This window comes from Hydractinia symbiolongicarpus, chromosome 8, assembly GCF_029227915.1.
Source record: "Hydractinia symbiolongicarpus strain clone_291-10 chromosome 8, HSymV2.1, whole genome shotgun sequence".
NCBI classification, from domain to species: domain Eukaryota; kingdom Metazoa; phylum Cnidaria; class Hydrozoa; order Anthoathecata; family Hydractiniidae; genus Hydractinia; species Hydractinia symbiolongicarpus.
Genome location: NC_079882.1, coordinates 25941436 through 25956716, shown reverse-complemented (window position 1 = coordinate 25956716; position 15281 = coordinate 25941436). Strand labels below are relative to the sequence as shown.

General features: G+C 33.7%; 1 protein-coding gene across 1 annotated transcript; it reads left to right on the top strand.

Moving 5' to 3' along the window:
* The first annotated feature begins 5728 nt into the window (after positions 1-5728).
* LOC130653886 (uncharacterized) lies at positions 5729-13794 on the top strand. The gene is made up of 3 exons (XM_057456385.1): positions 5729-8408; positions 8600-8650; positions 11386-13794. Exons 1-3 carry the CDS (start codon positions 6165-6167, stop codon positions 12652-12654), a joined length of 3564 nt encoding a protein of 1187 aa, XP_057312368.1. The 5' UTR covers positions 5729-6164; the 3' UTR covers positions 12655-13794.
* Positions 13795-15281: the final 1487 nt, after the last annotated feature.

Genomic DNA, 15281 nt, shown 5'->3' with positions numbered 1-15281 from the left:
ACAGGAACCTCTGACTCTGGAAATATCAATCAAATTTGAGAATTGACCTTCTTTTTTCCAAAGGACGGCCGAGCCGTGGCTAACGACTAGTCTCTTATATTAGTAACAGTATTCTTTATTTGCTCGATTTTATAGCTGTGCTACGGGCACACGAAATGCGATACATAAAGAATGGGGAACCCGTGGATTTATCTGAGGTTATTTGAGGTTATTTTAAACAGTAAAGTGAGTGAGAACATTAGATCCCAGTTTTATGTAAACAAATATGGTGGTCGATTTATTTTGTGGAGTGGATAAAAATGCTAGCTAAGGTTTAGCATTGACTTTAGAGAGGCTTGTTTTTGAGAAATACAAAAAGATACCATTTTTAGTTCAACATGATATGAAGCAAATTTATCTCGATAATTAAATTGATATATATGGGGTGTTTGTCTTTTCCTGCAGAACTATAGCTAGCTAGCTAGAGCGTATACCGTCTAAATTACGTGAACATTTAACTAATAGTTAGTAGCCACATATATCGATGTTGTTAAAGTTATTACCCTACTTGGGTACAAAACTGAATGTTGTTAGTCAATGTTTGAGTTTTTTTTATAAATATTGTGATGACAAGCAGGCTGTGTTCTCCTTAAATCTTATGTGGGCAAATTAGCTAAATTATCTGTTACATTTCTGAGAAACATTTTGTTGGCTAAAAATTTTGCAGCTGACTTTCATCGTGATGTGTGTGTTGTTTATAATTCCTAAACCTCTTCCGCAAATCGGCGGCAGGCAAAAAATGCAGACGGTAAGCCGTGTGCCAGTCTATTCCAAACTTTTTTTTCAGGTAGAGACATATTTTGAAAATGAAATTAAAGTATATATATAACTTGCATATAGTTTAGATTTAGAACAACAACAGTACAAAAGTTTTTAACCATAATTTGACTTTCTTCACCTAAGGTCTGCATTTTTTTGCCTGCCGATTTTCTGATTTTTTGGCCATGCACAAGAATCTTTAAAAAATGTAAACATTGGAACTCATGTATATAAGTAGGTAAATATGATGAGCTTATTTGATATATTAATCAGGCCCATGGAATGTACATTAAGTGAGTCACTTAAATGTAACCAGTATTGTTCTTTTTTTGGCACTGCCTTTTAAATGAAGAAAGCTCTTACAAATTCGTCATATCACAAATTTTATTCCTATTCACCTATATACTTGAGGATAGATATAAAGAATGATTTTGTATTAGCTAAACTTTCTAGGTTTCAGAATTTGAGCAATTTAAATGAGGCTGATAAGGGTTTTGTAACAAAACTTTTAAATCTTGACCAAATATGAACAAACAACTAAGGTTTTTGAACAAATAATTTTTCTAAAGCCAATAAATGTCCTACTTTTATTTTTTGCCATTGATTGATTATGCTCCACCAGCATATTTTAAATATCGTGTCCCAGTACAAATGGCATTTTTGGAATTACCACCCTGCATGTATATAATAAACTAGCTTTAACTTAACCCATTGTTTATATCGTTTAATGATCAAATATTGTTCCTTTTACAAAATATAATTAAGAACAACATGACAAATGTTTAAATTTCAGAACTGGTAGAAATAGAGTTTTTATCCTCGAGTCTTGGTTATGACCATTTTAAAAGATAAAACAAAAACGTTCGGAGAAAATGAATTAATTTTATAAGAGTTTGACTGTAATATTCAACTGTAGTGAACCATTTTTACTGCAGTTGATTTGTGTAGTCATTTCATCATAAAACTTAGAGTATACTTAGAGTATAAATTTGAAAATTGCATGATTCCATAAATTTTAATGCTGAATTTAAATATTGGTCATTTTTGTTGAAAATGATCAGAAAGTGTCAAACATGTTAACCCGGATCCGATAATAATCCATAAATTTAGCACTACAACCTGTCATTCTTAGTTTTGATTTTAAAAATAGGAAAATTTGTTGTGCATATTAGAAAAATTTGTGTGCAACTAGAGTGCCCAGATCTTTTTCTACAATTTCTAACGTGTTCTTAACAAAATCACCTACCTGGAAAATAATAGCCATTTAATATGTCCTTTGTAAATGTGGTTGAGTAAAACTGTCTAAGGATGTCAGGTTAGCCAGCTAAGGCAGCTAGCTACATATAATACACAGCCCAGCTAGCTAGCTAGCTCATAAATTTTTATGGAAACAAACTTTCAAAACATTTTCTAAATTAAAAGCCTTTCGCCAATATTGAAAAATCAAGCTAAGCCAGATTAATAGACTTTACATCAGTAAACGCTGTGTATTTTTTCGCCCGCCCGCAACAAACATAATGGTTAGAAAAAACAGGAGTGCGAAAGCTCGGTTCATATCTACAATTAAACAAGATGACTTCTTGCGGCAGATTTTGATTAAATATTGCCAAACTTTGCTGGAATATCAAAAGAGACAATTGAAAGGCTTTGATATAAATTTTATTTATTCAACGAGTCAAAACTGGTCTTAGGCGTCGCAGGAACCTTTGGATGATAGCAATGGCGAAGGCTGTTTCAAAAATTGACGCTAACTTCTGCTGTGATTGTAGATACAGAGCATCTTCATACACGATAAGCGTAGCCCATAGAAACTTGAGAACTTTTAGTAGCAAGAAATTGAAGGGCTGTGGACAATCTTTAAGCAGGCGACAAGGTTTCGCACAAATGAGCCGTCTTTTCGCTATAAATTGTGCGACCAGCGACAAAAGATAATCAAATAATTTCGGTGATATGCGGAAATACCTAAGCAGAAAAAATTGTTTCAAAATATTTTTTACCCTTTTATCTTAAAAGCAAGCAAATGTATCAACAAAAACACAAATTTGAAGTAACTTTTCCTGTCCATCAAGCGCATTTCTTGTACAAGATTGTGAAAATCACCCTTTTTTTCTACAGGTTTTATTCGCTGTTTTTGATATCTTGAGGATGAAAGTTTAGAATTTTAGGTCAATAATTAATTACGCTTAAACAAATCAATTTAAAGATTTTGGCTAGAAATGTAAATCGTGTAGAGGGAGCAGAGCTTATCAGCCAGTTGTAGTTATGCTGTTCGGCTAGGTTTTAAATTTAGTGTGAATATTTTTTTCGTCCTAGCCAACACAGTTATATAGAACCATCCATATTGCGTCGACGTCTGATTCCCATCATTTAAAAAAATATCTATATAATAATACGCCAGTTCCGTGTGTCTGTCTGTCACTTTTGCAAAGTGGATTACATTCTTCAAAATTTTCTTTAACAAATTCTATAAAACATCGCCTATAAAATTGTTCTGTAATTTACCAAACTTTACCGATAAAATAGTATTGACGTCAAAGGAAAGTTAATTAACCCTATTCGGTCCGGGGGGGGGGGCGGAATCCTGACGGTTTTTTTTTAATAACTCCTGATTGCTTTGTTATATGGCTATGATACTTACTGAGTTTCAACATTTATCTATTAGACACCTGCATGCTAATTTTTTAGGTCCCATACCTTTCAGAGGCTTTGGTATTGGCCATTACTCGAAACTACCCCTAAAAGTCTCTATGAAATCCTTATAATGGGGAAAATATAATAACTCCTGTTAGGATTATCCTTAGAACTTGAAACTTGCAACATAACTTTGTTTCATCAAGAAGAATCATTTTGAATAATTTGAACACGTGACTAATCCGATTTCCCGATTTTGTCGGATTTTACCCGAAAATCGAAAAAAAAACGGATTTTCGGGCAATTTTTGGCAATTTTTCATCCGATCCATGTAAAAACCGGAAAATATGTTAAATAACTTTTATTTAGCTTTCAGAAACTTCAAACAGAATGTAAAAATTCGCTCTAGAACAAAAGTAATTATATTTAAGCAGATAGTGGCATTTTTAACAATTTTCAAGCTTTTGATGACGTCACAGAAAATGTGCTGACGCAAGCAAATTTTTTTTGGCGCCATTTTGTTCCTTTTATGACATACTATAAGTGTGCCAAGTTTGATTCCATTTGAAAAACCCTATAAAAAGTTATTGCGGGGGGGGCGGAATCCGCCCCCCCCCCCGGTCATAGTATGTTCGAAAAACCCCGGACCGAATAGGGTTAAGATTAGTGAAGCCATTACAATGCACTTAAAACTTTGAGGCCAAATAACTTGGAAACGAGGTGCTGACGTCAATGTTTTTTCACCGCGTGGGTAACTAGGGACAACCTGGGACCAATTTGGGTAAGTTTTCCAAACCTGGGTCCCCAAATCCGTTTCGGAATGGACGGTTTGATGACGTCATCAAAAAACCTTTAAACCTTGATATCTCTGCAACCGTTTGTCAAAGATACATGATCATATACACTTTCTTGATCAGCATTTCAAGATCTATGCGATGAAGGCAACAGGTATACAAATTTCTAAAAAAATATATTTATTTTGTATTTGCACTGCTGACGTCAGCAAAAAAACTAAAACAACCTATTTTTCCATTGTCCTTCTGCCTAAGTGGATTACTCCACGGGATTTATCGACTATTTCTATAATAATACGCTAGGTGTGTCTGTCTGTGTGTCTGTGACAGGCAAAGTGGATGTCTTCATTTTCCTTTGATGTTGCCGAAAAATGCATGTCTAATATGTTAAATTTTCTGACGTTACGACGCGACGAGAATAACAGTACTTTAACGTCAATATCCTATATTAAATTAATGAAGCCATTACGGTGCACCTAAAACTTTGAGGCCAAATAACTTGGAAACGAGGTGGTGACGTCAATGATTTTTCACCGCGTGGGTAACTAGGGACCAACTAGGACCAATTTGGGTAATTTTCCTAAACCTAGGTCCTCAAATCTGTTTCGGAATGGACGTCATCGACGTCATCGAAAAACCTTCAAACCCTAATATCTCTGCAACCGTTTATCAAAAGTGCATGATCCTATACATTTTCCTGATCAGAGTTTCAAGATCTATGCGATGAAAGCAACCGGTATAGAAATTTCCAAACCCTTGTATCTCATTAACCGCTCATTAAAAGCACATGATCATATAAATTTTCTTGATCAGCGTTTTAAGCTCCACACAATAGAGGCAACGTGAAAACAAGCTTCTGAATTTATTTATTTTGTACTTGCACTGCTGACGTCAGCAAAAAATGTAAAACAACCTATTTTACCATCTTCCTTTTGCCTGAGTGGATTTTTCCACGGGCCTTATCGACTAGTAATAATAATAATAATGTAGAAAAAGATGTGAACTCTTAAAAAACAAATTCTGATCTGATAAAATATTGTTGTATATCCATAATTCTGCGCCTTGTAACCATAAATTCTAACTAAGGATTGAGTGCAAAATGTCGCAAAACATTTTAAATTCCTATATTTTAAACGAATACTTTGGTCCGTGGACGCTCAAATTATAAACAGCCTACTGCAGATTCTTAAAAAATAAACATATTTCAGAAGTAATTATATGAATAGTATAAATATATGGGTAGTAGTGTGTGAGTTCATGGAGGTATAGAAGGAGTTCTTTTATACCTCCATGATGAATAGCACGAAACTAAAAAGACACATCGGTCGCTAACTCCCTATACCAAATAGTTGCACAGTCCAATTAATTGACAGTTCTTTTTGTTCCATTAACTTAAAATACGAAGAAGCATTCATATGTTAATGAAGAAGACGCTTTTGTTTGACTCACGCTGTTTGAATACAAAATTAATGGTAATAAAAAAGACTTTTGGAATCGTTTAAGACAATTTCACAAAACTAGCATTTTCTTTCATGCTTCAATGATTATATTTAATCAGCTGGTATTGTTGGTCTAACAAGACACATCCTTTGATTCTTGATTTACTGCAATATATAAAGTCTCAATACAAGTAATTGATATTAATAATTAAAATACACAGGGAATGGATGAAAAAAATAAACAAAACAAATACCACAATATATTTCTTGAAATTCCTGATCAATTGAGCCTACATCAAGAAATTAGTAATAATTGATTATCAAAGAATTTGTAAATTCGCATAAAAAAGCAAAGGCTTGCCATAAAACAGCAGATGGTGTTTGGCGTCAAACCTTCTTCTTGTTGTCTGGACAACTAAACGAGAGAGCATGTTAAGTAACGTTTTACTTTCTGGACCTCATTGATTAGTCCTTGTTGTTAGAAAACTTTCTTCAAATCAACATGGCAACATCAACGAGCGTCTTCATTTTATATTTGGTTATAGCAAAAGCGAACCTACTGAAAGAGAATGGCGGCCAAAATGTTACTACAGCAGTCTCTTTAAGAGATCGCAATTTAACCACTTTAGAAGAAATATCATTTGAAAAATCAAAAGATGTTCATAGTCCAGTATTGCAGTACAACATCACTGATAAGGCAGTAAATGCAATAACAATGGAAAAGAAGAAGATAAACTCTACTAAATTTAACAAACACCTCATGGATATCATTACCTTTTTGCGTGATCAGAAAAAAAATTGTTCCTTAAATTGTGCATTGAAGGTCACAACAGATCTGTTTAAAAATGGAACCATATGCGACGAGGTGTTATATATTTCCTCTTGTGGAAAGAGTTTAAATACCACATGGAAATCATGTACCACCAATGAAACAAATTATAAGGAGCTTCATTATATTGTTTGTCAGGTATTTGGTATCATCACTTCTATCCTTCCTACCAAGAACGTTTCAGACATCACTTCTTGTGAAAAAAAGTTAATCACATATGATTGTAATTCTTTAATGGAAAAAAAGAATGATGTGATAACGTACTCAATACAAAGTACCTCTTCTAAACTACAAAAAGATCTTTTAAATGCATGCAATGGATTTCGAATTGACAAAGCAATATGCGCATGCTCCTTATTTGAGGTAAAGTATGCGACTAACCGTGCAAATTTATGCACGGTTATAAATGCTAAATCAAATAGCATTACTCAAAATGTAGTGGGACACACTAACCACTGGTTACCTAATATCATGGAAAAAGCATGCTCTTATTTTAACTTGAGTAGCACGCAGTGCCAATGTCAACAATTCAAATTATTACGTAAAAAAGAAGAAAAGAATTTTTGTCGAATGAGTGGAAGTGTTGCTCCACCATTAATAGACAGTCTTGATCAACTTTGTTGGTTTTTCAACGTTTCAAAAAATAAATGTTCATGTGAAATATTTGAGATTGGAGAAAAGCACAAAATATTTGAATCGGTGTGTGATTTAGAAAAATATTTGAACAGCACAATTCATATCATCATTGTGTACGATGCTGTATATGTCAGGACACATGCCAGTATTGGTATAGTTGCTGCATTGGCTGGAATGGCAGGAAATACTTTAGTCCTAGTTGTCGCTATTGTAAATAGGAAAGGACAGTCGACCTGCAAAACTTTGTTTGCACATTTAGCGGCTTCAGACTTACTCTTTGCGGTACTACAATTTATTTACTTTGTTCCAAAATATTGGACAACAGATTGGTTATATGGATTAGCAATGTGCAAAGTCTTGAAAAGTTCCGAAATGCTCGGTTCGATGGTAGCCATTGGCATTATACTAATTATAAGTATGGAACGTTACATAGGAATTTTAGAGCCCTTTCGTCGAGGAATATCCAAAAGTGGCATGCAGTGTATTCTTGCCTTTAACATAGTACTTGGAATCGCGTCCATAATTCCATTGATTTTATATAACAAAACTGATGTAACAAAAATGTGCAGACCGATGTGGCCAAGATTAAAAGACGACACGACCATATACAACAGCTACATTTTGGTTATGTACTTTTTCATTCCGGTTGTAATAATAACATTCTTGTATATACGTATTATACTAAATTTGCATGGCACAGTAACATTTGGAAATGAAAATTGGATTGCTGATCCAAGATTACGCTTAAAACGCGTCACTGATAATAAAAAGACAATGTACATGTTACTAGCTGTAGTTATTGCGTTCATTACCTTTGTCTTTCCAAGACATATTGTTTACATATATTTCGATACGCGTGGATGGACAGGAGAAATGATTCGAACGGGTGACATAACCACTTATTTTATTTTAATGTACATAGCAAATGTACCATACCCCCTTCACGTTGCTATCAATCCTATAATTTACAGTATATTAGATGCTAAATGGAGAAAAAACGTTAAGAAATTAATATGGAATATACCAGTAAAAACAAGAGCGTTGTCTACCACACTAACAAGTGTTGCAGGCCGTAGAAGAAGCAGTAGTGGTGTAATATTGGATCGATCGACAGAAGATTTAAGAATATCATACCCTTCAAAAAGGTCTACGCTTCATATAGATGTTGAAACAACATCACTTCCATCAGCAACTCCGTCACCGCTTGTAATACGAGCACCACATTTATCGGATTCGTCAACAAAGTCCACTGGATCAGATTGTCCTTTCACGGAAGTATTTTCATGAAGAATCGTAATTACACTTTCTAAATTCATCGGTAAAAAATATTACTAAACTTAATGGAATAAAAAGCAAAGTTATAAAGAGAAATCTTTCACCTTGCGTTCTAGCCAAACTTTATTTCTTTTCCATCTAATCGAAAATATGTTATGGACTATTAATTGTGAGCACATTTTTTTATTTTTGTTTAGAAAGGACATTATAATGCTATATCTGCTTATCGTGTAATAAAGTTATTATTGGTAAACAAATTTTACCGTAATGTTATAGAGAAATTTAATTAGTATATTTTATTATGTATAACATAGTGACTACTTGTACGAGATGTGTCTTACTTGTTTTTGTTATAACCTTGCCTCTTATTACCACTATTTTAAAGACCAAGAATTCGTCTCATTTTCAGTTAGAGCCATTTGTGTAATACAAATATCAAGAGAATATGGAGAAGCGGTACATTTTTTTGAATTATGTTAAGTTTTTAATTATTGATTCAGTTTTGTCTTAAGATTATTACTCTCGCAATATCCGCTTTTGATTTGTTAAGATTGCTACTTCAATTTATACTTGCACTATAAAAATTATTGTCCCGGAGGAGAACCAAATTTATTAGCTCATATTGAAACTTCAGAATCAAGCGCATGTTCCTATTTAAAAAAACTATCAACGTCCTATTTAAAAACCGCCTAAGAAATCAATCTTAATTTCACGTTAAGTAATAAATTACTGTAAATCACCGGAGTGCTGAAATCACAACTTCTCCCACAGCAGTCTCACAGCACCATTTGAATCTTATCCTAGCGTTCCAAAGAAGTTACTGACGAGGACGTTAAAATTTTTTTGCCCAAAATTGGTGAAACGGGAAGCGTGTCACAAACCGTACCTGGACGACCAACAAAACACTTGCATACAGTGGAATCCTGAGACAGGGAATTCGTCTAACTTAACGAAGGTTCGAGATGGTAAAATTGAAGAATGGACACTCTCAGGAAATCATTTGATGAAATTTGCATGAATTTAATTTTTGATTTGAATCATTTGATATACGGTTCTGAAAATGCCCGAGTTAAAGAGACGGAGAAAAAGGTACAAATTAAGCGGGGTAGCACATAAGCAGGGTATTTTGGATTTATTAGGGTCCGTACGACGATGTACCCAGGGTACGACAAAACGGAGTTTTATTTTATTTTAATTATAATAAAAAACATAAAGGCGGTACAAAATCATCCTGGCAATCATCCAAAATCCCACAATCGTCTAAACTCCCACGTAAACTCCTGGAAAGTGTCTATAATTGTACGCTCGTTAACCAATTAAAACAATTTCTTCTTTGACCACAAAACCTTTTTGAGATCTTTTAATTTTTACATTATTCATCAAAAGCTGTTTCAAAATTGTCTAATTTTTGGCATCAAAACTAATACTGTGTTATACGGATTTTATACAGATCAAAGTTTCCAGGTTCAATCGAAAGCGTAATCGATTAAAAACGGGAATAATTTATTTGTTTTCATCTGTTTACAGTCGAGTACAAAAACGTCTCTTTAATAATAGCCGTATTTTGTCGTGTTACGGAAACACGAAGTGCGTTATAAAGGACGGGCGAACCCGTAGATTTTTCCACAGGCTGAAATGTGATGTATAAAGGACGGGTCACCTCGTGAAATTTTCCATGGGTTGGCGCTTCTATATTTAATACCCGTATACGTCTGTCTGTCTGCCACTCAAAATGGTACTGCAAGTAGTGATACGCGCGGCAGGCATGGTGAATCCGTATAAATTTGCAGAATTTAGTCTAAACTAAATCCGCATAAATTTTTATTTATTTTAAATTCTTCGTGCTCATTAAATATGGTTTTTTTGTGAAGTGATTTGATTAAAATCATAGAGATTATAATCGAGGTTTTTTCGGTGATCGTTTTGTTTTGTTTAGATGTAAGCTTTGTCTAGCAAACATCATGATTACTTATTTATTGGCGTTCAAAAAGATGACGAACATTTTTGACGTTATCCTCATACTTGTTATGCCAATTTTCATCGAAACCGAACCCTAAGCCTAACTAAACTAATTTTTATAATTTTTGTAGCAATTTCGATCTGAAAACAGTATTTAGTTAATACAAAGAAACTCTTATTGTTACCATTATGTTAACATGTTCAACTTGACAAAGAACACTTAACTTTTGACTGATTTTTGTCAAAATAATATTAAGCGGACGAAACATTTTGACATCACCATTATTTTTAGCATGCTATTTTCAGGGTACCAAATTTTGTCAAAAATGAAAAAGAGTGAAATGCATGTGTGCTACAAGAAAAACAGCGCTCCATACAAGCGACATGTTTTTTGTAAGTGGGGCCATGACCACGTGAGCCTGTTTTAAAAAATCGCTCTCCTTCGGGGTGTGTTTAAATGTAGACCATAACTGTATAATGGCGTTTATCATTAAAAAATTTCAACACGAAATGTAGGGTATCATATATAACTAACTGGATGGTGAGAGTGGCGTGAAAATAAATGTCAAGAATTAGTCAGCGTCCTAATCGTTATTTAGTGCTGCAATTTGTATTTCTTATTTGGCGGGAAATATTTTATTTCTTCTTGTTAAAATGATGAGAAAAAATTAATGACGGGACTACATGTGATAGAATTTAAACGGCAATATTGCGAAATGTCTTTTATCGAAAAAGTTTTATTATGTTTGGTTTTTATATTAAAAATTTCAGCCAACTAAGGTTTTTCATTCCTTAAATTCGAATTGCTAGGGCTATATTGTACTTGATAATCCTGTGATTGTTCTTCTAACTTTAAAATTACCAAAATAATAATTATCGCAGAACCAATTTTAAATCTACCATTACAGATTTCGACTTCCCTGGCAACGCTGCTATTCGCTAATTAGTGCGGTTAAAGAAACGGGAAACTAAATATTTCTTAAATTATTTGTGAGGTATAGCTTAAACAGACGTTTAACACTGTCTCGCATTGCAGTATAGGAATAAAATGTGGATAAAAATACTTTTTATGCTGTTTTGCATTACTTTAAGAATGACTTCAGTGTTGTGCACAAACACAACATTTTTGTATGAAGCAAAGAAAAGAGTATATGTAACTTCTGTGGAAGAACTGTGCGATGCATTTGGCCGGCCGAGAAGTTCATGTTCATGTGAATTCTTTAACACTGCTGAGAATGATACGTTCGCTTCGGCATGCGATTTTACCAAAATAACCCAACTGCGCATAGGAAAGCTGTCAACTACGCATAATATCACAGCTTTGCTAGCATCTTTGCTTGGCATCATAGGCAACGCAATTGTTTTGTTTACTAGTTTCAAACAAGTGCGTAAGCTCTCACCGCATCAAGTCATTATAGCTCGTTTAGCCTGCTGCGACTTCTTATTTGCAATTTTACAATTATTTTATGTCATACCGAAATTTTGGGGTAGAAAATGGATTTATGAAATTTTTTTATGTAAAGTTGTACGAAGTTCGGAGTATCTCGGGTGTTATTTAGCAGTTGGTTTAATTATGCAAGTGACTGTTGAAAGGTATTATGGAATAGCTTTTCCACTTCGAAGAAAATCATCAAAAAAAATACAACGTTTCTTTTCTATAACCAATATAACATTGTCCGTTTTGTCAATTATTCCATTATTGTTACAATACAATATAGATGGACATGAAAGATGCATTTTAAATTGGAACATCAAACATTTCTCATACATAGCCTACGAAATATGCGTTTTATACATATTTTTCCTGATTCCTATCACAATTATGTCCACATTGTACTTTAAAATGATCTTTGCTTTAAAGAAGTCTGTTAAAATATTGCACCAATCGAGTAGCAGTACTGTGACACAAGAGCGAAGATTGATTGCCAACAGAAGGCGCGTTCGTGTAATCATGGCAATTCTGCTAGCATTTGTTTTGTTGATCTTACCAAGACACATCGTACACATCTACTTTGATGCTCGTGGTTGGAGAAAGGATTACTTCCCTTCTTATGTCAGAAACAGCAATCAGATTACTTATTACTATTTATCATTTTTAGCGTATGTTCCTTATTCGCTGCATGTTGCGATCAATCCTCTAATTTACAGTTTTTTTCTTACGAAATGGCGGAAAGACATGCAGGTAAAGTTGGCACAATATGTGCCATGCTGTTCCAACTACTTCACCAAAGAGCGAACTAAACACAACAGCATTGCGTACACTGTAAGTGGTCACATTATCAATACGAAATGACTGTTACTTTCATCATGCCTCATACCATTATGCACCATGCATGTTGCATGTACATATTGTACTGCCCGTACATAGACATAATTAATTAAGTAATCTTCGAGGAGATAAGAACTTTAGCTGAACCACAAAACCGAAAATACATCTTAATTGATTCACATTATGTTAATTTATATTTTAAGATTGTAACTCTTAAAGAATTATTTTTAACATATTATAATAAACACATACCTTGTCTGTCCATTTATTTTCCCTTTAGACCACGTCAATCTTGTTTAACTTTTATTTACTATGTATTTAGATTCTGCAGGGAGTTGTAATTTTAGTAAACACAACAGGACAACATAACTAAGATGCTTCAAAATGCGCATCATACTTCCGTCATGCACGAGGACCTGTATTGAAATTCCAAGTAAACAATCTACTATACTCCATTTAACTTCCACTGCGGATAAAATTGTTGACTTAGTTTTATTAAACAAACAGATATCTTTCTGTAACAAGATTTTTTTTTTGCAAAAATTAAAACTGTATGTTGATTTTGACCGTAAAATTAATACCACCAAAACACCATTTTTATTTGTTGGATTAAGTCAAGAATTTATACACACACCAATTCAATGATGTTGAATATGACCCTAAAATCAAGACATCAAAATTTAAATTTTTTTTTAAAACATGTAATTCGGGAAACGTGTATTAGGAATCAAATTTTAAAAAGACATTGTTTTAGTATGATTTTATTAATTTTCAACATATTTGTTAACTATTGTTTCTTTAAAGAAGGATGGATTAGTTCAAGTACCATGAAAAACGTAAGAATATATTTTAGTTTTACAATATCTCGACTTTAACACGATGTTGCAATACTGAGATAAAATCTTTTGCCCACAGACGGATTAAAATCATTATAATCCAGATTAGCCGCAAACGGTTGAGTGTTCAGTACAGGTTAACCGTGTCGTCCGGGTGGTGCGCTTTATAACAGATGGATCATCCAGTGGAGGGCTATAGCATATTTTTCCTAAAAAATCTTTCCGTAACTTCATCTCTGTGCTAATAATACTCATATTTTATCTGGCCGATTTTGTATTAAAAATGCACGGAATATTTTTGACCAAAATAGCTAATGTTAACGTTTAACGTGCATTTGCCCTGCTTCAAACTGAAATCCAGATTAAATGTTGAAAACCATAAAAACAAAAAAACACCACATTGTGTGTATTAAATTTTGCTTCTTCTTCGTCTATTACAGTAATACAGTGAGTCTGTGTGTTTGTGAGCAGCAATGGTGACATGCACTTTTCCCCTTAATTGTTAAACAACTAGTCTTGACATTACGTTAAAGGTCGGATAATAATATTGACGCCAATTCTCCTGCAATTTTTCCAGCGAAAAATCAGTGTTAGTCTCACAAAATCTCCATTTTGCTATTCCAAAAAAGGAATAAAATAAATAAATTCCTTTCTTAAATTGTTTATAAGACTCTATACTCTCCCAGAAATTAGCGAGCCTTTTCATTTTTCATTTAACAGTTTAAATTCAATCTTTTCCTTAAAACGCCCTATACAGTATTCATATTCAGATTATTAAGACAGCCAAAAAATCGTACTTAACATTCATTTTCCTGAAAATCCCTGCTCCAGTCCCTATGTTTTCCGAATCGAAAGCTCAAAAATATGCTATGATATGTCTTCCCTTCTGTTCGTAGGATCGTTGCTGGTAGTATACTATAAAGGCAGACCTCCACAGACAGGGTTGCATCCGAAACGGCTGTTATGGCGCCACATCGTAATATAAATTCGAACGCGTGACAGTAGCACATGTCTTGATTTGTTGTTCCAGTTGTTTTCCGTGTTATGAAATCTTTTTTTTAGATTTACAATTTTACTCTTCAAATTAACTGTCGAAGTAACTTCTTAGTAGTTGAAACTACATTTCATTATCTTTGTTTACATCATTTTCGTATGCTGTTCCTTTATATTTATTAATTCACGGTAAGATTAATTAGACATGATAATGTAAGGTTAGATGATGGTTAAATTTTTCCTATGGTGAAAAAAGCTTCCATCGGTTCGAAAGTAAATTGATGTTTGACCGCTTTTTTGCATGGCGTTTTTAATCACGTGATTCTTTTTTGTTTATTGATACGGTAAAAAACGATTCACATTAAGCAGAAACAATTATGTAAGTCAGATCGGGCCTAAACAAAACATGTTGGATTTAGGGTCAATTGATGTGGTAGTACCAAGAAATTGGGAGTGCACTTAAATCGCTGTGCCAAAATAATCAACCCAAAATGATGCCGATAAAAATAGCGTTTAGGCTTGGTTTCCATTAAAGAACTTTAATTGTTATGTAGATATTGTAGAGAGAATTCAATATTTGACGCACAACGTGTGTTTTTAATAAAGTTTAACAGTGAATGTTGTGCAACTGTTGTGCAACAGATGCTCAACGATTTTTGCGTTAATAGACCTTGAAAGAGTGAATGAATTACCAATGCTTAGAGCTCCATTTTAACACTTCCTTCCCTTTTTTAAGCTCTTTTTTTACTTAAGAAGCCCTTTATAAAACCCTTCGACACAACGAACACTAGGTTTCACGAACTAGTTATATCAGTGAAATGT